The sequence below is a fragment of the Miniopterus schreibersii genome (genome assembly GCF_964146895.1).
Source record: "Miniopterus schreibersii genome assembly, chromosome: 1".
Lineage (NCBI taxonomy): Eukaryota > Metazoa > Chordata > Mammalia > Chiroptera > Miniopteridae > Miniopterus > Miniopterus schreibersii.
Genome location: NC_138101.1, coordinates 13,477,874 through 13,500,862, shown reverse-complemented (window position 1 = coordinate 13,500,862; position 22,989 = coordinate 13,477,874). Strand labels below are relative to the sequence as shown.

Genomic DNA, 22,989 nt, shown 5'->3' with positions numbered 1-22,989 from the left:
CCCTATTAAAATAAGCCAAACCCTACGCCACACTAACCATGCCAGGTTAGCAGTCATGTCTCTCTATGAAGTAGAGAACACACATTTTGGTAATTATAAAAATTAAAAAGCAAGTAAATTAATACAGGTCTCTATGTTAATTTTTTTCATAAATCCAGTTAAATACAAATCCTATATAGATAAAGAAAAACTGAAATGTTTTCACAAAATCTCAAACACTAAGTCTAAATACTTACAAGGCTTCACACACTTTTTGCAGAGAAAGCAATGGTTCCATTTCCTGCCATCCTACAAAAACAAATATTAAATTACATTTAATTTGTCATTAAAAATCAAGTTCCACAATTAAAAATTAAAATGTCTTATTAAAATCTGTGTAAATTATTAATTCCTATTTCTCACTTTCCTGGGCTTCAAAATTACATACTTTGATTTTAATTTATGAATTTCTCCACTCAACTCAATGCCTCATTGGTGGGCCCCAATTTCCTTAACTCTAAAACTGGGGGGGGGTTACCTAAATGATCTTGAACATCCACTCCAGATCAAGCAACTCAATCTGCATGAGGAAGGACTCAATGAAAATTTCAAGAGAATTAATGATTCATAATTTTTAATAAAATTCATATTTGAAAACTATGTAATTTTGAAAGATAGAAATGATAGTTACTACTTGGGTACTTTCAAAACTGTGAAGTAAAACATACCTAGAAAAGTACATAAGACGCATATGTCCAGTTTGATGAAAATGCAAAGTAAAAAGTGATGAACCCAACAGGTCAGGAAAGAGACTAGCACCAGCCCTGGACACTGCCTCACATGCCCCTCCCGACCCCAGCTTCCTGCCCCCATGGAGTGGCGCCTACTCTGGTTTCCATGATGGTCATGTCCTTGCTTTTGTTTACTCTTACCACATGTGTGCACCTCTAAATAACAAAGCTTGACTTTCCACATTTTGAACTTTTATGTTCTGGGCATCATTTATTTAAATATATCTTTGTTGATTTCAGAGAGAGGAAAGGAGAGGGAGAGAGAGAGATAGAAACATCAATGATGAAAGTCATTGATCGAGCCCGAAACCTGGGCATGTGCCCTGACCAGGAATCGAACCCCGATCGCCTGGATCCTAGGTCGATGCTCAACCGCTGAGCCACGCTGGGCCGGGCTGGGCATCATTTATTAAAGTGAAGAATACAAATAATTTCTAAATGAACTGAAAATATATGTAATCAGATATGTTAACATAATTAAAAGCTAATATAACCAGTAATAAAATTATAAAGTTATGAAAAATGTACTTTCTAATAGTTATGAAAATACACCCTTTCCTTTGAAGAATAATATGTGCTTATCGGCCAAACTAAACTTCACATCTTCTTTCTGAGTGGATTTATTTAAAATAACAGAGCAGCCCGGCCAAGTGTGGCTCAGTGGTTAAGCGTCGACCTAGGATCCAGGCGATCGGGGTTCGATTCCCGGTCAGGGCACATGCCCGGGTTGTGGGCTTGATCAATGACTCTCTCATCATTGATGTTTCTCTCTCTCTCCCTCTCCTTTCCTCTCTCTGAAATCAATAAAGATATATTTTTTAAAAATAAATAAATAAAAAATAAATAAAATAAAATAAAATAAATAAAATAAAATAAATAAAATAACAGAGCAGCCAGCCGGGCGTGGCTCAGCAGTTGAGCGTCGACCTAGGATCCAGGCGATCAGGGTTGGATTCCTGGTCAGGGCACATGCCCGGGTTGCGGGCTAGGCAGCTGATCAATGACTCTCTCATCATAGATGTTTCTATCTCTCTCTCTCCCTCTCCTTTCCTCTCTCTGAAATCAATAAAGATGTATTTTTAAAAAAATAAAAAATAAAAATAAAATAAAATAACAGAGCAACTTAAGGGTGATCCCACCTTCCTAAAAAATAAAGGAGGTCTGTCCCATGGAGTCCTTCCTCATCTGTAAAAAGCCAGGAGTATCTGTACCTATCTACAAGGGCTACTGTGAGCAGTAAATGACTTAGTCCATGGACAGCACTTAGGAAAGGGCCTGGCACGTAAGTGCACAGGACATGTCATTAATTATGATTTCACCAGAACAGTGATGGTCTCTAATATTTCAATGCCTTATTTGAAACATTGTAATTCTGTGCCCAACAAAATTCAGTGCCTTATTTAAAACACTAATAATTTTAACAGTCATACAGTACGATATAAAAATGACTTCAAATAATTATTAATGATGATGAAGCCAACTGTGTTCCGTGCCGTTGAGTTGGCTCCACTCCTGGCGACCCCATGAATGAATGATGTCCACAATGTCCTGTCCTCAATAGTCCTGCTCAGCTCCTGTAGACTCATGCCTATGGCTTACTTTATGGAGTCAATTCATCCCATATTTGACCTTCCTCTTTTTCTGCTCCCTTATTTTCCCAGCATTATTGTCTTTCCACAGAACCCTGCCTTCTCAGTAGGACAGCTTCAGTTTTTTAATTTGTGCCTCCAGCAATGTTTCAGGCTTAATTTGCTCTAGGACCCTCTTATTTGCCTAAGTATTTTTAAAAAGCCTGTTGTACTTTATAATTAGAAATAAAACACTGTATTAAAGTATAATTAATAAATGATAACATATTAATACAAATTCTATTAACAAAATAACATTAAACAAATGTAATGAAAGCGAGTAAACTAAAATAAAACTAATATATTTGAATAAAAACGTACTCTAAAGAAACCTATACCTTGGACGTGCACAAATTACAGTGCTCACAGTGCTGATTCTCTGGAGAAACATATCGTTGACACAGAGGGCAAAACCTAAGAAGGAAAGAAAGACTTATAGAGATTCACAGGGTAGATAAAAGTTTGCAAGGCACTCATTACAAAAACTGGGTGTAATCCAAATTTAATTCAATAAAAAATTATGGGCCACAGTTAAAAGTAATGGAACTGCATGAGTCAATATTAAAAGCATTTTAACATTAGATATATGGAACTATATTTTCAGTGATGTGAATTTTAAGGTCCCACTGTGATCGTACCTGTACCCTTCTTCAACAGGAAGGATTATTTTGTTGGGTGGAATATTGGTGAAAACACGCACAGGAGACTGTTTCCGACCTGTCTTTCCATGTTTATAAAGTGCATGATTATCGTAATCTACCTAGAAAGTTTAAAGAAAATGAAAAAGAAAATGTACTCAACTGAGTCAATACTCTGTAAGATTCTTCAACCAGCAAATGAACAAGCTGATGCCAAGATACAAGTTAAGCTGAAGTATTTAATAAGAAATTCTTACAAGCAAGTTTACTTACTAATTAGCAGCCTCAGAAAGGCCTCTACGGCAGTGAAATTTCATTATAAAAACGGTAAAATTTGTTATGACAAATTCACATTGAGAACAACTCTGACCTTTTATCCAATACAACAGACTTTACAAGAAAGGCTATTATGTAATTAAGAATTTAGATTTTGTAAGAAGTACAAATTGGTAGTCACAAAATAGTCATGGGGATGTAAAGTACAGCATAGGGAATATAGATCATAATATTCTGATAACCATGTATGGTGCCAGGTGGGCACTGGAAATATCGGGGTGGGGGGACACTATGTAAAGTATATGATTGTCTAACCACCATGCTGTACACCTAAAACCAATGTAAAATAATAATAAAGATTGTAAACTGTAATGGAAAAACAAACAAAAAAAATTTTTTTGAAAAAGAATTTAGCTTTTGGCATTAAAAAAATTCCACCTTTGAAGGTATGTGCCAGCTTGATTGGGGGTTTTCATTTTTTGTGTGTGAAATTCATTACATGTCCATTTTCAGCTCAGCATTCTCAGTACGGCATCCACCAATCTCTATCTGACAGATCACGGATTTGGAGGCCAGACAGTGGCTCTGCTGCTCACTTGTTATGTGTAATTTTCACCTTAGCGATGCTGTGCAGGTTAAATGAGGTAATGTATGTAAAACACTGAGTTCAGGGAGTGGCATATGGTGGAGAGACAGAAAGATGGCAATGAAGAGAGAGATTCTAAACTACAGTTCTCCCCACAATCACTATTTCAAACATCTACCTCTCTTCTCAAGACCCCTAACTCGACTTTCAGTTCCAGCAGATTATCTTGAAAGTCAACTGAAACCAACAAGCATGATTTCTATTATCTATTAGCTTCTTGCTCCCATCCTCCCCCAACCTATTATCCACATACATTTTTAATTTGGTTTAAACCTGCTATGGATCTACCTGGTCACTTAGTCCATCTTTCTTTAGATCAGAAATTCTCAGTGTGGTGTCTGGATCAGCATCATCACCTGGGATCTTGTTAGGAATGCAAATTCTCACCCAATTCGGAGCTCATGAAACAGAAACTCTGGGGGTGGGGCCCAGCAATCTATTTTTAACAAGTCCCTGCACACTACAATTTGAGAACTACTACTTTAGATTATCCACAAGAAGACCATGAGATTTTTATGAGGTCAATGCTGGTAGGTCACAACTTTTAAATAAGCTGTAATGAATTGTTTAGATTCTACACAAGAATACACTTAAAAATTTACAACAGAACTGGCTTGGAAACTAGCTATTTAACAAGCAAATCACAACAATGTAAGGAATTAATGACAATGGAAAGAGAGGCCTTTAAAGGGAGAGCCCTAAGCTCTTTCTGTGGCCCTGCCATCGCCTACTAGGTTTACAGGGGAACAGATTTAGGAAGACTAAAATAAGCCCAGGATGAGAAGGCCCAGCTGTGTTGTATACTGTATTGTACACTGTGTTGTATACGGCGCAGTATACAACAAAGCCCTGGGGGGTTCTGTAGGCTGTCAGTATGGTGGGCCCACAGTCTAGCATAACTGTAAAAGCTGGCACAGGCTCCCAGCTGGAAAGGAAAGCAAGGAAAGGAGTTAGATCACAGCTGAAGCCCCACATTCAATCACTACATTTTAAAAGAGACATTAATAAAACCAGCTCATTTCCACTGAAAGTAATGGAAATGAACAGGATTTAGAGTTTAACATACTGGGGGTGTTTATTCAGAAAAGAGAAGACTGGGAGGATCTGATAGCTACTTTATAACTGAAGGGGTGTCATGTGGAATAAAAATTAGTCTTATCCCTTATTGCTCTGGGGAGCAGAAGTAGGACCAATGATTAGAAGTTAATGGAGAGCATATTTTATCTCAATATGAGAAAATTTTCTAACAATTAGAGCTATTAAATAAATTGAGGTGCCTTATAAGGCTGTAGGACTTTGCTCACTGAAAGCATTCAAGTGAGGACAGATGACTACATGTCATGAATTTAGTGGAGAGGATTATTACGCTGGGAAGTTAGCCTACGTTACCTCCATGTTTCTTTACAACTTTAAAATTCTATTAATATATGTTACCTATTAGAGGCTAAGATACAAAAGTAGATTTTACTTTCAAATCATCCTAAAATAGTACCTTCAGTAGTTTTCTTTTAAAATGATTTAAATTCATAATTTTCCCCATTGTACTCCTCTTCGTACTCAATAAATATATGGCACCTTTTTAAATTCAACAAAGGTATTGTGAACATTTATGAGCATCATAAGAAAAAAAATTTTTCCCAAGAGAATCTTATAAAGATTTTCAAATGTTGAAAAAGAGTATCTAGAACAATTTCTAGCAAATGGAATATTCCATGCAATATAATAGATAGCAGATGGGAGAGAAGGAAAAAAAAGAACAATTTCTTTATGGTTACCCAAGGAGTCAGAGAATGTATGTGTCAGGAAGGTGGTTGATTGCTTGATTTTGCATAACCTAATTGAGATTATTATTATTTTTAAATGCGGGTTTGTTGTGCTAATTAACTATAAACATATGGTATGTAAAATGCATGCTGCTAGGGTAAATTAATGTACCTCTAACATACATCCATATTTCATAGCTTCATCCACACAAATAAACCTCCTATGGAAGCACTGAAAAGCAAACACAATTTTGCAAATTGCATATCACTAGTAGTAGAGCTGATACACCATTTTCCCATCATTATCCCTGACATTTCACTCACAATGATGATGAGAGGCATTTTCAAACAGAAAATTTCTCCCATGGAACTGATTAATGTGATGAAGTACTGTATAGAAATGAGGGGAAGCACAAAATCTCTGCACTTCCTAACTTTTAATTTCATCTCTACGCAAATTTCTTCTGTAACATGAGACTGAAACTAGTTATACAGGAACCAAGACATTCAAGTTCGCAAACATTTATTTCGCACCTACTATGCTCCAGGTGTCATGCTGGGAAACAAAGATTAAATAAAACAGAGTACTTGTATTTTCATAACTCCCTAAGGACTGGGTTCTATTTAATTTCAGTATATTGAAAAGATCGCACGTGAACTAACTCTTCAGCTCCATCAACCAACTTCTATCAGGCTGCAGCAAGGTCTTTTACTCACGTTCTCCACATCCCATGTAACCTCGTTTAAAATTACTACACACAGCATGGGGTAAAAGTAGGTTTACAGTTGTTCATATGGAAAATAATACAATAATTAAGAAATAAGAATAAGAATAAACTGTTTCATGTACTCACAACTGTAAATCTACTTTTGCCACTCCAAACCCGTTATGTTTTACTGCATATAGCGTCTTAAGAATTTCAGTTGCTATCTTTTAATTTACAATTGTACCTCAGAGATTCTTCATATACCTCAAAATATCTTCATTTCTAAACATGTTACTAGACTCACACACAGTTTTCTATATGGGATGATTTTTTTTTAAAAGATAGCCTTAAAAAAAAAAAGCAAAGAGCTCTACTTTTAACAATCCAGGCAAATGTCCCAGATTAAGCAGAAATAAGAGAACATATAGCATGTTCCAGGTAGAAGGTAAGTGAGATAATCTCGTTCAGATATGTTAAATGCAAGACCTGAATGTCATCAGTACCAGTGCCTGACCCTGACCCTGGAACAGACATCACTCATCAGCCACACTACTCTCTACCACTGAGCCTGGTATTCTCAACAAATTCTCCAATTAATTTAGCAGGCTTAGAGCTAAACGTGAAATTTATCTGCCATCCCTTTTCTGGGTCAATCATTTTATTTTATTTATTTTTAAAATATATTTTTATTGATTTCAGAGAAAGGAAGGGAGGAGAGATAGACACATCAATGATGAGAGCCATTGATCAGCCACCTCCTGCACACCCCCTGCTGGGGACTGAGCGCGCAACCGGAACTTCGATCTCCTGGATCATAGGTTAACCCTCAACCACTGAGCCACGCCAACCAGGCTCATCTTATTTTATTTTATAGGTAAGGAAACAGATCTAGAGAGATAAAGTGACTTCTCCCAACATTAAATAGTCTCTAAAAAGTACTAGGACTCAAACTTCTGACTCTAAATCAGGATTTCTTTTCATTATCACACTCTTCCTTTCTAATCTACCTTTAATAAAACCTTAGTTTCCCAGGTCTTTGATAACTATTTTACCCTGCACTCATCAAGTGCTTTATCATGGAAGAGTCTACATAATTTATATTTTATGAAGATGTGCAGCATCTCTGCCTTCCTCTCACCTGAAAAATATCTCTAAAAAAGATTTAGTGATATTTGGTTTTTTGCTGCACTGTGGTTTGGGGGCCTATAATCATCTCAGGCAATGTCAGAAAGGCCTAATCAAGACCTACGGGAAAAGATCTGTGAAGGAGGAGAGGAGACTCTCAAATTTTATTTGATAAAGGTGGCTGACACAAAAGAAAAATTACCAGGAAATGAGGCTAAAGTAGCGAAAGGAAGAAAAGAAAGCAGAGGGCCCAGAAGGAGGAGGAGGAGGAGGAAGAGGAGGAGAAGGAGGAGCAGGAGGAAGAGGAATAGGAGGAGGAGGAGGGTGAGGAGGAGGAGGAGGAGGATGATGAGGGTGAGGAGGAGGAGGAGCAGGAGGAAGAGGAATAGGAGGAGGAGGAGGGTGAGGAGGAGGAGGAGGATGATGATGAGGAGGGTGAAGAGGAGGGGGAGGAGGGGGAGGAAGAGGAAGAGGAGGACAAGGAGGAAGAGGAGGACAAGGAGGAGGAGGAGGACGAGGAGGAGGACCAGGAAGAGGAGGAGGACGAGGAGGAGGAGGAGCAGGAGGAAGAGGAATAGGAGGAGGAGTATGAGGAGGGTGAGGAGGAGGAGGAGGAGGATGATGAGAAGGAGGGTGAGGAGGAGGAAGAGGAGGAAGAGGAGGATGATGAGGAGGGGGAGGAAGAGGAGGAGGATATGGAGGAGGAGGAGGAAGAGGAGGAAGAGGACGAGGAGGAGGAAGAGGAGGAGGAGGATGAGGACAAGGAGGACGAGGAGGTGGAGGTGGAGGATGTGGAGGAAGAGGAGGAGGATGTGGAGGAGGAAGAGGAGGAAGAGGAAGAGGAGGAGGAGGAGGGGGAGGAGGAGGAGGGAGAGGGAGAGGGAGAGGAGGAGGAAGAGGAGGAGGAGGAGGAGGATTATGATGGTAATAATAATGTTAAGTCCAGATAAATTTTCAGAAACAAAGGTAAAAATCATGAAAGGGGAGGTACAACAAATAAGCTTAAATCCACCAAGACAGCGATTTTCAGCCGGTGAGCCACAGGGATTTTAAAACATGCGATAGCTGACTATTTAGTCAGGGCACTGACCTCTTTTCCCTTAAGATGGTCAACCAAAAAATATGAGAACAGCCAACACAACAATAGCTGCCTGGTGTGAGTGAATCAAAATTACACCTATATTTTTTTGTCAGATCAGCTAAAAATATAATATATTTTTTGGTGTGCAACAGAATTTTAGTAATTAGTTTATGTGCGCCATGAGATGGAAACGGTTGAAAATCGCTGCTCCAAGAGACAAGGTGAAATCAGTCTCCCCAATGAGCATGTCATGAGCAGTGGTGTTCCTATCTTCAATAGAAATCATGAAAAACAAGTATTTGTTTTGTTTTACAGATATTATTCTAATTTTTCTTTTTACAAGTAGCCTTTCTCTTTATTGAAGATTGCTTTTCACCTTGTCCAATACCCATGACCTAATTAGAACCTATTTTTATAATACACTAAATTATTTATTATAATCCAATAATCCTGAAGCTTGAAACTATTTCTCGAAACTAAAACTCCAATATTTGCAAAAGTTCTTTCCTAATAAAATAGGCTGTCTAACCAATGATAATGGATTACTTTACATTAACCTTTCTCATCGCTTTATTCCAGATCTGCCGTTGCCTTCTCACCATTTCAAACTCTTGTCCACAATAAATGGATCAGTTTTCTGAGGGACCTTGTATTTTGCAATTTTAATGTCTCAGAGTCTGTACAAAAAAGGTCCTGAGGAGAGTTTTACCCCCACCTTGGGACTATCTGAATGACAATAGTGATGATTATGACAATGCTGATAGCAATAACCTTCACTCTACATTTGCTGTGTTCTAGGGCCTAGGCTAAGCCTTTTCAATGTACTGTCTCATATAATTCTTAAAACCCTGAGACAGATACAGTATTACTATCCTCATTTGACAGGTAAGATGAGCTCAGAGTTAGATAAAATGTGCCTCGCTAGTGAGTGGCAGAACCAGGATTAAAGCTCAGTTCCTTTCAAATCCAGAATTCATGCTAACTTTTTAATTAAGTTTTGGTTCAACATGTAGGGCACCTACTATGTGCCAAGCATTGTACTAGATAATAATTCACTGTCAAAGGCAGCACATGCTCCTGGAAACAGGAACTAGTTTACTTAGTTAACATCTTTAGGATATGCCAGCTACCTCTGCATTGCAAATGTCAATATTAGAAGCATCCCACAGACAAGAAACAGAAAACTGGGTGCCTGAAAAAGGAAAGAAAACCACCTCTAAGAAGAATTATGATGTGGATTTTGTCTAAAGCAGAGCTCAGAGAGTCAAGGTTAAAATGGCATGTGTTAAATACTTTTGGGAAGGAACCAGTTAATATGGTCCAACAGTCATCAAACTGTCCATTAAATTTGATAATGTAATTTTTAGAATTCTATTTTAGTTTTGGAATTTGAAGGAAGTTATGTAAAACATGGGAGAAAATTATATGAATAAAAGATGTTTATGGTAGAGTTATTTATAGGACCTTAAAAGTAGAAACAACCTGTAAGTCCAAAAAGAAGAGAATGGTAACATAGCCTGTCAATGAAATAAATCAGTTATTAAAAGCATAATAATTATGTAGCTACATTAAAAAATGTACATTTATATAAGACACAGTGAAGAAAACAGAATTCTAATTCATCAGCTATGATTACAAATATGTAAAACTGCTTTTAAAATTAAGAGACTGGAAGTAAATACTGCAAAATTGTATTTGCTATTTGGGGTGAAATCACAGGCATGGACTGTCCCCTCATTTTCAGTAACATCACTCCTTTCAGAACTCCTAAATAATTTTCGTAATGGAATATCCTCAAGACTAGAAAGATTAGAACCTACTGCTGGCTTGGAATAACTAGTGAAGACATTTACATTTATAGGGACGAAGAGCCTTCATCAGAGGATAGTCAATTGCTCAGAAAACTAAAATAGAAAAATATAATTACAAAGAGGAAGCAGTGCCCACTGGGTGACCACACACAGTTATAGCAACATGGGGTTAACTTCAGAACTCAAGGACAGGAACACAGCAAAATGGACATTAAAGCAGAAAACCGGGTTGAAAGGCAGGGTCCCCATGGCCTCTGGTGTCTCTTCTCACCTAAGGCAGGTTCCCAGGGCCTTGGGCAGAGATGTGAAGGTCTAGTCAATTCCACCCTGAATCAGCACACTCACGCTCACATTCACAGACCTCAGCATCTCTGCTCTCTGATGCCCCATGACCTGAGGCACACCTCGCCTTAGAGCTCCTAGAACCCTCAGAGTTGCACAATAAAGTGTTCATGGCAGTCTACGGACCAGAAGAAGCTATTTACTTCTCTACAACCTCTAAACAGAGAAAACCTGTTGCATTACCTGGGGTGCTATAAAATCTTCTGGTGATGATAAAAGACTAGACTAGTTGGTCTAAAACCCAGCTGCATTTCAAAATCACCTAGGAAGCTTAGTAAAATATTTTTTGTGGGGCTCCACCCTCTGATTTTGATTAGTAGGTTTATTTTGGTACCTAAGAATATACTTTTATTTTATTTTTAAAATTTTTTAAAAAATGTATCTTTACTGATTTCAGAGAGAGGAAGGGAGAAGGAGAGAGAGAGAGAGAAACATCAATGGATGAGAGAGTCATTGATCGGCTGCCTCCTGCATGCCCCCCACTGGGGATCAAGCCCACAACCTAGGCATGTGCCCTGACCGGGAACTGAACTGTGATCTCCTGGATCATAGGTCGATGCTCAACTGCTGAGCCACACCGGCCAGGCTAAGAATATATATATATATATATATGTTTTAAAATATATCTTTATTGATTTCAGAGAGAGGAAGGAAGAGAGATGGGAATCATTGATGTTTCTATTCTCTCTCCCTCTCCCTTGATCGAGCCCACAACCCGGGCATGTACTCTGACCAGGAATCGAACCCCAATTGCCTGGATCCTAGGCCGATGCTCAACCGCTGAGCCACGCCCAGCCGGGCAAGAATATATTTTTTAATAAGCACCATAAGGATAACAGACATTTGAGTACCACTCGACTAAGCTACATATGGTATTTTAGTGTTTATCACAGTTTATAGTATTTTCATTTACTAAAACTGACAGAGAGTCTTATCAGAATATTTATTTAAGCTAAATATACATTCCCCAACCATGCAAAAAGACAGAATATTTACCATACCTGATAGTCCAGCATGCGGAAGCTTGGAAAAAACTGACAAATTCGGGATTCAAAAAAATAAGGGAAAATCCAGAAAATGGGTAATTCTTTGTGATTGTTATCTAATGGATCACAAAAAGGGGGGAAAGGTAAGAAATTGATATTAAAGAAAAAATAAAACAGCTATAACTAGAAAGCTTCTGATATCAGAAGAAACTATAATCATTCAATACATTTAAACCATTCAAAAGGAAGGAATGTCCTTTTGAGCGCCATTTACAACGAGACCTTTCCCAAAGGCAATGGAAATGTTCTTTTGTATCTAAGCACAGCTATAAAGTTATGTGAAGTAATCCTTACATGCATATCACAATAGTATTTGTAAAGGCAGAGACGTTATAAAAAAAAGTGGGAAATATATTAATTTTTACAAGCGGCAGGAACACAGCTATTATTTACAAAGCACCTAATAATAGGCTGAGCACAATGCTAGGTACTTTCTATATATTATCTGCATATAATAACCTACAGAGTTAGATAAAACAGTCCCATTTTACATAAGGGGAAAATGAAGTCACGAGATTTAAGTAATTGGTTCAAGTTCATGCAACAGATAAGTGGCAGAACTGGAATTCAAGCCCATGAAGCTCTCTATTGCTTCCCCAATAACATACACTTTATCCACTCTGATAAAGTGACTTGAGAACTGAAAATAAGTGGAATACTTAAAACTATGAGTCATATTTTAGATTTTGTTTGCATTCTGTTCCAAAACACACTATGTAGCACAATTGATGGAGAAACTTGATCACAAACTCCTGACACTTAAAATTTATCAACTTGGTGAGCTGGAAACTAAAAAATTACTGTACAGACCAATTAAATGACTATATGAAATACTTGGAAGTCCCAAGGCACTTGAAATAATGGAGTAACAACCCTCAGCCAAATACTCTGCCTCTAGGACCTATCTGTGTGTCACTGATAACCACTGTCAGGCCACTGGATATGACTTTCTCACCCAAATTGTGGCAGTTTAGCATTCTGGACCAGAGGTCGGGTGCCATCTTAGAGTTCTGGGCAAGACTTTAGGAACAGGAAATGTCAAGTCCATGACGACAGAGCTATGTGGCTGTCTTGTTTACTACTCTAAGTCTAGCACCTAAACAGTACCTAGTTCATAGCGGCCTTTCATTGAAAAAATGATAATTCACTGCTATTCTTCATAAAGTCCCTTTATGCCCCTCCCCAAAATTTTTTTACGTACGAGCCATTTTAAAAACACATGATTAAGACAATACAAAGTGTATCATGATGATAAAATATGCTCCATTATCAAATAAGCCTGTTTTATAAAAAGCCCAGAACCCAAGGCATGCATATTTTATCAGTGCCCTGATTCACTGAGATCTGCTAACATTTGACAGAAAGCATATATATAGATACATGTTTATTTTGCAGTATGTAATAAATTACACACCTTGGCTTTGACCTTTTTTCCACATAGCAATTAACTTCTTGAATGTAACAGCCAGAGGTTCAACCAAGCCACCAAAAGGAGGATCTGTCACCATAATGACTCCTTCACCTCTATCTTCCTGTAAAAATGTTCTGCATACTTCAAGGGCAACCTGGAACAAATAAAAATTCATTTCTGTATTAGGACCAGAAGGAGGCACTTCGTCCTATTTGGAGGAGAATGCACTGGGCTCGGTCTCACTCTTTGTACTGAAATTTCACCCATCTGCCACCCCAGAGTCCCTCACCGACATCCTCCTGCCTCTCTCATTCAGCCCCTGTGAGATTTTATCTTTGGGTTACTTGATAAGCAGATTTTTAAATTGCAAATTCAAATACCATCACTATCAGAGGCCTACACATTTCAAATGGTTAAATTAAAAAACTAAATTTAGTAACCTAAAAGAGAGAAACTCATTACCCATGAACACTATCTACAACGAGAAATTCAATTCAACAAACAGAAGCAGGGACTGTGCCAAACACTGGGGACACAAAGACAAGACATATTTCTTTCCTATCTGGTTTGTCCACTGCCATGTGTTCAGTTTAATAAGAGCTACAATTACCAGTTAAACATGCTCATGTTTTTGAGTACCAGGTAAGTGACAGACACATCCATCCGAACATGCACAGTAAATAAATAAACGAAGGGACAGTCACAAACAATAACACTTATCCAGGCCATGAAACCAGGCTAGTAACACATTTTCCCAGCAAACTGGTTGAAGTATGTTTAGTAATTGCAAAGTTAACATTAACCACTGTCAAGGATGTGTATAATTTTTTGCTTTGGGAGAAGTACATCTATAATAACTCCAGTCAACTGACTTTGTAATAGTTTTCAAGTATGTACTCATCTATAAAAGCCAATCAACAGTGAACAACATACTAAGTAGCATATCCTTTTAAAGTTTAATGGTATTTTAAACTTTAATAAACCTATATTTACTTTATAATAAAATACATATTGTTCTACTACTAAATCAGTTTAGAAGACCCAACGGATGAGAGGAAAAAGCACCACATCCCAATCCCTTTCCTAGGAGAGTCTTTATTAGCTTCCTACTGGAGGTCCTACAGCAAAGGATAGTGTGTCAAGAAGGTTAATCATTTTTCAAGTGCTGCCTGGCACTTTCTTAACCTGCCTACATGAATAAGGACCTAAAGCACAGATGATGTTACTAAAAAACCTTCAGATTCCTTAGAGTTAAAAGCAGAAAAAAGAAAATAAACAAGTAAACTAGGCCTAAACTCTTAACCAAATTTAAAAAACATTAAGACAATCCTTCCAGGTAAGAATCTGGGTTCCTAAGTTGCCAAGGATCCTAATGTTGACACCTTTGGAAACAGATGCTCCCTTTTGCCACCGACACAGACTGTAACTTAACTCTTTTCTTCATCTCGGCTATCACTAAAAAGTGCTAGGCATTTTAAATGCCACGCTCTAGACATACTTTAAACCCCTTTACCATTAACTCATATGACACTTTTTGTCATCCAAATACTCTATTATTTGCTATGAAAAATCCTGTGCAGGAAATGCCTGCATTTAACCCAGTGGACTACAAAGTGCTGGGTGGGGGGACAGAGGCTTCTATCCCCAAAGTGCCCTGCACACCTTCACAGGCACCTCGTGGACCCCAAATACTTAGTGACTGATTAGAAGATGGTCATCTTCACTGAAAACCTTGACTCAGGAAGCAGACAGAAAAAGGGCAGAGTGTAAAACATTAAAATAGTTTTCTGTAGATCAATCTCTACAGTTACAGGGCTACTTAGAGGCTCTTCCTAAAATAGAGAGAGGAAAGTCTGAGCTGGACGACTGTTTTCCACTGGGAAAGATAAAGTGGAGCTCAGTCTTGGCAGCTTATTCTAAACGTTGTTCTAGAAACTCATAAGGTAATTCTATAAACTTTCAATCGAAGTTACATAGAATTTCCTAAAAAAGGTTAATTGCATGTTACTTTCTTAAAGTATATGAAATTGCTAGCCAACTTATTAGGTATTTAAATGTAATTTTACTCTAATCTTGTCATTATTATTCAAAATAAGAAGCAAAATCACGGCATGGTATTAAAAAGAAATAACCAACCCCTGACCCACTCCTGCAGCATTGTCGGGCAGTAATATAAACTCGGTTACTTCCTCATCTCTGTCACCAGTCTGAGGTCAAGGCTCCACAGTTTGAAGAGGCCACACTGGATGCTTCCACATCAATACACCGCCAGCCCCACAAACTCAACATTTCCAAACCTCACTTCTGAACTTCTCTGCCCTGTGTTCTGATGAAATAAGAGTCCAGGTCACACCAAGTCATCTTTGACTTCCCAAAAACACTTATCACCAAGTCTTTTTTTTAAAAATCGAGGTACTACTTTTTAAATTTCAACTGTACAACATGACTACAACCATGTCTTCTTGTTTCCATCTGTGAAATGCCTATAGAATCCACATCTTTCCTCTTTTTCCCACTGCCACTGTCCTAGTTGAGAAGTCCCTCATCACTTGTTGTCACGTGATTTTTCAACCCCTCGCTCCTTCACACTAATCAGTCCTCAAATCCCAGTGATGAACCACTAAACCCTTTGGGAAACAGTAAAATGCATCTAATTCTGTTATTTATTTCAACACTTGCTTTTCATGCTATCACGGCTAAAAAATAGATCTATCCCAATGCCAAACTGATTCTGATGGGAGGCTGTACTTACTAAATCAAGAGACTCATTTTCAATCCCAACCTACAACTCAGAATTTATTTTCATTTCCTAAATGCTTTGTTTTTCAGTCTTGCTTTGTTTTCATTCTGTCATTAGCTAGTACCTTAAAGCACAATATATACTAAAGCATAGCGCATGCGCACAAACACACAGACACACACACTCAGAGATATGCTTCAAGTAGTCTTGATAATTCCAAAACATTTTCAAATTTATAACCTCCTGTCAGGTGTGACTACTTGGTTGGCTGTGGTTTTATTTTTTATTTTGTAATAAGACTGACAAAGAGCTCAAACTAGGAGTGGGAGGATCAGCTCTGCTGTGCTGTTTGTTCACAGTGACACTATTAACATCATGTTGAAAGCTCTGTTTTAAGCCACTATCTTTTTTCTAAGACTATTTTTTGGGTGCAGTTTTAGGTTCACAGAAAAATTGAGAAGGTACAGAGATATCCCACATGCCCAGTCTCCCCATTATTAACATTCCCCACCAGAGGGGTGTATTTGTTACAACTGATCAACCTACGTTGACACATCTTCATCACACAGAGTCCATAGTTTACATTAGGGTGCACTCTTGATACTACTTTTTAAGGATTAATCTAATGAAACCACAAATCTCCTTAAATGGGACGTGAAATTTACCAAGGAGGTATATACCAAACTACCACAGAACTATTTAACTATCAAAACTCTCTGAAGGAGAACTTGACCTTGCCTGGGGCTCAAGGGAGACTGGAGAAAGTGACTTAGAACAGAGCTTTGAAGCATGAGGTCAAGTTAAGGAGGCAAAAAGAGAGTAGAAGGCAGAGGAAACAACATGGGCAAAAAGACCCTGTGGTGAAAAGGCCAGTTACAGATGGAGGTTCAAGATGAAAATCATGTGCCCTGAACACAAACAGCAGAGCAGGAGCAGGGAGAGGAGAGGCTCAAGCAGTGGCAGGGGTCAGACACACAGAGCCACATGGGCCTTGGAAAGAAAGTGGGTCTTTACTCAAAAAGTAGTGAATAGTCATGAAAGAGAACTAATTTGATCAATTCTAGAAGCTCAGTACATACACAGTTAATGAATAAAATATCTCTATCAGTAAATGGTGGAACAGGCACAATTTGATCTTAAGGGACTTTGGAAAAATAACAAAGGAGATACTCTTGAATTTGTTCTTCCACAAGAGAAGAAAGAGATAATGGTTATAATTCTTACCTCTCCATCAAAGAAGTGATGGTTAAACATGTTATAATGGCAAAAGCTATCTTCCATATAAAACTGCGAATACCTGTAAAATAATTTGCTTATTACCGGAGTTACTTGTCTAGTCATAGTTATACAATAAATAAATATAAACTAAAATTTAAAACTATGAAATCTCACCTTTAATAAAATCTATTTCATCATGCTTTAAGTGTTTTCAAGTAAAGAATACTTTCTCAAAATCTCAGCCGGTAACAGTGGATGATGACAAACTTAAATTATCTTCCCAAGTTTAAGAAAGCAGTGATAAAACTATGAACGCTTATATATAAAATATATATGTTCTTATGGGCCAGAAGAGCATACATAAACAATCAGGTTACTGGTAGATTATTATGCAGTTTAAGCTTGAGATAGGTTGGCAATTAAAAGACATCTATCACAGTTAATAATTTTAAGGAAAATACTAAATCAACATTTCTGCTCAACAGCTGTTAATTACTGTATTTTCTTCTGTGATTCACACAAAAAAAGTACTTAATGCAAAGGTTTTCTTGTCTAGTGCATATTTGCTTTATAAAATATGCTTTCCAATACATTAAAAAAAGAATGTGCATTTCCTATTTACTGAATTAATGCCAGGAAAGAGGGATATTTATTTACTGATTGAATCACTTTATTCTTCTAACATGCTACTTTATTTAAAAAAATTTTTCATTTAATTAAAAAATTTTTTGCAGTTACAGTTGACATATAATATTAGTTTCAAGTGTAGTAGTAACACACTACTTTAAAATGCCATCAGCAATGAATGAGAATACCAGCATTGGGTATTAACATTTTATAAATTTTTGCTAATTTACTAGGTAAAATTCATACCACATAATGGTCTGAATTTGCTTTTATTTGATTTCTTATAAGACTGAGATTTCTTCTTTCCTTTGGTGTATTTGTACTGTCTGTCTCTGTTTTCTCCATTTATGTATATGGGTCTTAATGTCTGTCTTGCTGATTTCTGAGTTTTTCATATATTATAGAAACCTCATTTTTATCTCAGTAGGATTTTGAACTTTGACAATTTTGTTTTAAACAATTCACATATGAATTGCATCATCCTTCTACAGAATGCATAACCTAGTGGAAAGACTGAAAAAAAAATCAGGGACACATCCTCACTTATACGACTTCTTCAATGAGATCACGACAGCAGCGCTTCGTGTGTCTACTCCTGTTCTCAGTGACCCATCACTGTCTACGCCTGATTCACCAACCATAGTATTATAATGGGCAACCCTGGCTTGCCATCTGCCTTTTACACTGTGACTAAAAGCACAGGCTCTATAGTCAGATGGTCTGGTTTCAAACTCTGGGTCTCACTTATTAGCAGTGTAACTTTAGTGAGTTATTTAACCTATCTGAGCCCCAGTTTCCTCATCTACAAAATGAGAAACATAGTAGTTTCCACATCATAGGCCTTGGTAAGAATAAATAAGAAAATGTATGTAAAGTGCTTAACACAGTGCCAGCTACACAGCATATACTGAAATGTTAGGTATCATTATTTTAATAAACACCAGCTATAAAGATCTATGTCTTAATGCCCTACTATTAGGGAATTATGTTTACATCTAACCAAAATCTCCACTCCTATAATCTAAACCACTTCTTCTTGTTCTGGAGATGAAGACAGCTGTTCACCATTCTCAATATGTTATCCCATAATATTATTTAAGATACTGTCAGTACATCTGCTAATTTCATAAAACAAATTTGCATTGAAGAAATAAACAAAAGGTTTGGATAACTGAAAAATATTTTAACTATATACTGTAACTTAATGAACATTCCAAACAGTGTGGAACAATGTCAATTACCATTAATAAACAAATGTCTTCCTCTTTAATTAAATTCCAAATAGCTGATAATATATATATATATCCCGGTTATTTAAATAATATGTATCTATCAATATTAGTACAGCTGTGAGTAAACTATCATTTGAGAGTTTTTCTTCTCTCTTGCATTGCTTTGTGTAAACAAAACAAAAAAAATACAACCGCTTTTTAAATATATTTCTACCACCTCTCTCTCCATTTTTCACTGCTTTACAATGACACAATAGTCATTTTTTTTAATTAAAAAAAATTTTTATTTACATAAAATTCAACACAGCACAGCTGCCCAAAACTTTCTGGGCAGCAGTGGGCAGAGCCAGAGAAAGAAAAAAGCCTAGATTTCAGCTCTAAGTTTCACCGAATACAAACAAGGGAGCATAATTATTCATATTTTAAATTATGAAAAATCACTCAACATTACCCTCTTAAAATGAAATTGGCCACAAAGACTTATTCTCTACACTCAATAAGGCAAACAAAACCAATCAGAAATGCATGCACTTGAAAAATGCTCAAAAGGACATTCATTTAATTTGGCCATTCATTCTCTTTAAATGAGTCAGTTACCAAGTGTGAAACATGCTCTACACACAGGAAATGTAATCAAGAGCTGAATAAAATCAGTTCATGAAATGAACCCAAGAAATCCATTTTTTTGATATAACTTTATTTGGATGATAGTTTGCCAAATAGAGTTTCACATCTCTAATGCTAAAATTAGAGCATATAGAAATCCATCTTAGTAAATGTTAACTTCATATCTTAAACCCCCTAAAAAGGATATTTATAGCACATCTACATAAAACGCTGGAGTTGAGGCAGTTCTCTGCAGCCTTGACAGACCTTTTGTAGGGCAACAACAAACCAAAGTCAAAATGACAACAGTAACTATTTACTGCCATTCTATATCACACAGGAATTTTTTCCTGATTTAATTGTGACAATTCTGAACCAACCACACACTCCACGATACTGTAAATACAGGCAGCAGACTGAATTCATTCTGGCTACTCCTGTGTTTCAATAGACCAGCTCTCTCTTAACACTCAATATTGACCTTTTGTAGAATTCACTCAGTAAGAGAGTACAGGATCAAAGAAACTAAGCTAGGATATTCTTAGTACAACACCTTGACTTTTGTTTGCAACACACACAGAGGTTTAGAGAGATGAAAAAAAAGTATCAGTGTATTCCATTAGTTATAAAAATAACTTTACCCACATACCCTACTCCCTACTCTAACCAAGAGATTGCAACTCCAGGCTCAAGAAAGGTAAAATCACAAGGTATGGCATTTAAGGCAAAAGAGTTATGGGGCCATTTAAATCTTTCAAATTAAAATTAAGTCAGGTAAGATTAAAAGAAATCTGGAGAATGGATGCACAAATGATGTAAATGTACTTTACTTACTTAACATTACCAAATAGTACATTTGAAATGGTTAAAATGGTAAATCTCATGCTATGTATATTTTGTCACAATTTTGTTTTTCTTAAAAAGTAAATCAAGGAAACGGCAATGAATAATACAAAATGAAATTAAAGAAAACAATTTACAATAACAAAAAGAACAAAATATTTAGGAATAAATTTAACAAAGGAAGTGCAAGACTTATACACTGAAAACCACAAAATATCATTTACAGAAGACCTAAGTAAATGGAAAGACTCTCATGTTTATGGACTGGAAGACTTAATATTAAGATGGTAATACTCACCAAAATGACCTACAAATTTAATGAAATCTCTATAAAAAAATCAGAGCTGGCTTTTTTGTAGAAATTTACAAGCTGATCCTAAAATTCACATAGAATGCAAGGAACCCAAAAGAGCCAAAACAATCTTGAAAAAGAATAAAGTTGGAAGACTCACATTTCCTAATTTCAACACTTACTACAAAGCAACAATAAGCAAGATTGTGTGAAACACAGATTAATAGACTAGAATTTAGACTCCAAAAATAAACCCATACATTTATGGTCATTTGGTTTTCAATACGGTACCAAGACAATTCAATGGAAGAAGAATCATTTCAACAAATGATTCCAAGGCAACTATGCAAAAGAATGAAGTGGACCCCTACCTAACTCCATATATAAAAATTAACTCAAAATAAATCAATAATCTAAATACAAGAACTAAAATAAAAAGCTCTTAGAAGAAAACGGGTATAAATATTCATAACCTTGTACTAGGGAATAGTTTCTTAGATATGATATATAAAACACAAGCAACCAAAGAAAAAAGAAGTGGACTTCATCAAAAATAAAAAGACAACCAACAGAATGAAAGAAATTATTTGCAAACCATATATCCAATAAGGGTCTAGTATCCATAATATATTAAGAACTTTTTCAATTCAACAATAAAAAGACAACCAATTAAAAGTGGGCAAAGGATTGAATAAACATTTCTCCAAAAAGATAAACAAATGGCCCACAAGCACATGAAAAGATGCTCAACATCATAAGCCATCAATAAAATGCAGTTAACTGCATTTTGGCAGTTCCTCAACAAGTTAAATACAGAATTATCATATGACCCAGCAATTCTACTCCTAGGTAGACACCTGTTATGGCCTTAACTGTGTCCCTCAAAATTCGTATGTTAAAACCCTAACCCCAAGTACCTCAAAATATAATTGTATTTGGAGATAGGTCCTTTAAAGGAGTGATTAAGTTAAAATGAGGTCCCTAGGATGGGCCCTAATGAATATGACTGGTGTCCTTGCAAGAAGAGGAAATATGCACACACTAAGACAGCGGGATGTGCACACACAGAGGAAAGATGATGTGAGGACACAGTAAGAAGGCTGCCATCTGCAAGCTAAGAAGAGAGGTCTTAGAAGAAATCAAACCTACCAACACCTTGATCTTGGACTTCTACCCTCTAAAACTATGAGAAAATAAGTTTCTGTTGTTTAACCCACCAGTCTATGGTATTCTGTAATGGCAGCTCTAGCAAATTAATACCCAAGAGACATGAAAACAAAACTGTACACAAATGTTCATAGCAGCATTATTCATAATAGCCAAAAAGTGAAAGCAACCCAAATGCCCATCAACTGATAAACAAAATTTGGTATATCCATACAATATAATATTATTCAGCCATAAAGAGGAATGAAATACTGATGCATACTACAACATGGATGAATCTTGAAAATATTATGGAAAGAAGCCAGACACTAAAGGCCGCATATTATATGATTCCATTTATATGAAATATCCAGAAGAGGCAGAAAGTAGATTAGTGGTGGCCAAGGGTTAGGGGAGGGGGAAAATGAAGAGACACTGCTTATTGGAAGTGTTTCTTTCAAAGGTGATGGAAATGTCCTGGAATAAGACAATGGTGATGACTGCATAGCCTTGTGAATACTACTAAAAATGTATGTAAAATATATCTCAATTTTTTTAAATGTGCCTAAAATACAGCAAGTGAAAAAAAAGACTATAAGTTATGAACCTACTTTTTAAAAATTTTAAAGGCATAAAAAAGGTCTAAAAAGCCAAAATCCAAAATGCTTGGGGTGAAAACATTAAAGATCATGTTTCCTTCAAAATGAAAAAAAGTAAACCAGAGATCCTTGGAAAATGAACAAGTTCTTTGAGATGAAACACTATGATTTTTTCCAGTTCTTTTGTGTATAAGCCACAGCTAGCTTAGAAAAAGCTTGTCTTTAATGAAATCACATTCATTATATAATTTAATTTCAAGAAACCATACTATTGGAAAGACAACACTACCATTTTCACTGAAGTGACGAAGTAGGGATTTTAGTGCTGCTGACAACTGATACCTATTGCATTAAATAATTCATCTGTGGACATAGGATTTCGTTTGTTTCTCCAGCACCTATGCCTCCCTGTTTCCCATGGAGAACCCACTTCATGTGGTTG

At 36.6% G+C, this 22,989-nt stretch overlaps 1 protein-coding gene across 1 annotated transcript in view; it reads right to left on the bottom strand.

Moving 5' to 3' along the window:
• The window catches only part of ZCCHC4 (zinc finger CCHC-type containing 4), a 44,418-nt gene that overhangs the window by 7,721 nt on the left and 13,708 nt on the right, over positions 1-22,989 (bottom strand). The window contains 6 exon segments of the mRNA XM_081161554.1: positions 237-288; positions 2,737-2,812; positions 3,037-3,158; positions 11,789-11,889; positions 13,248-13,398; positions 17,209-17,281. Coding sequence (XP_081017680.1) covers positions 237-288; positions 2,737-2,812; positions 3,037-3,158; positions 11,789-11,889; positions 13,248-13,398; positions 17,209-17,281 — 575 coding nt within the window.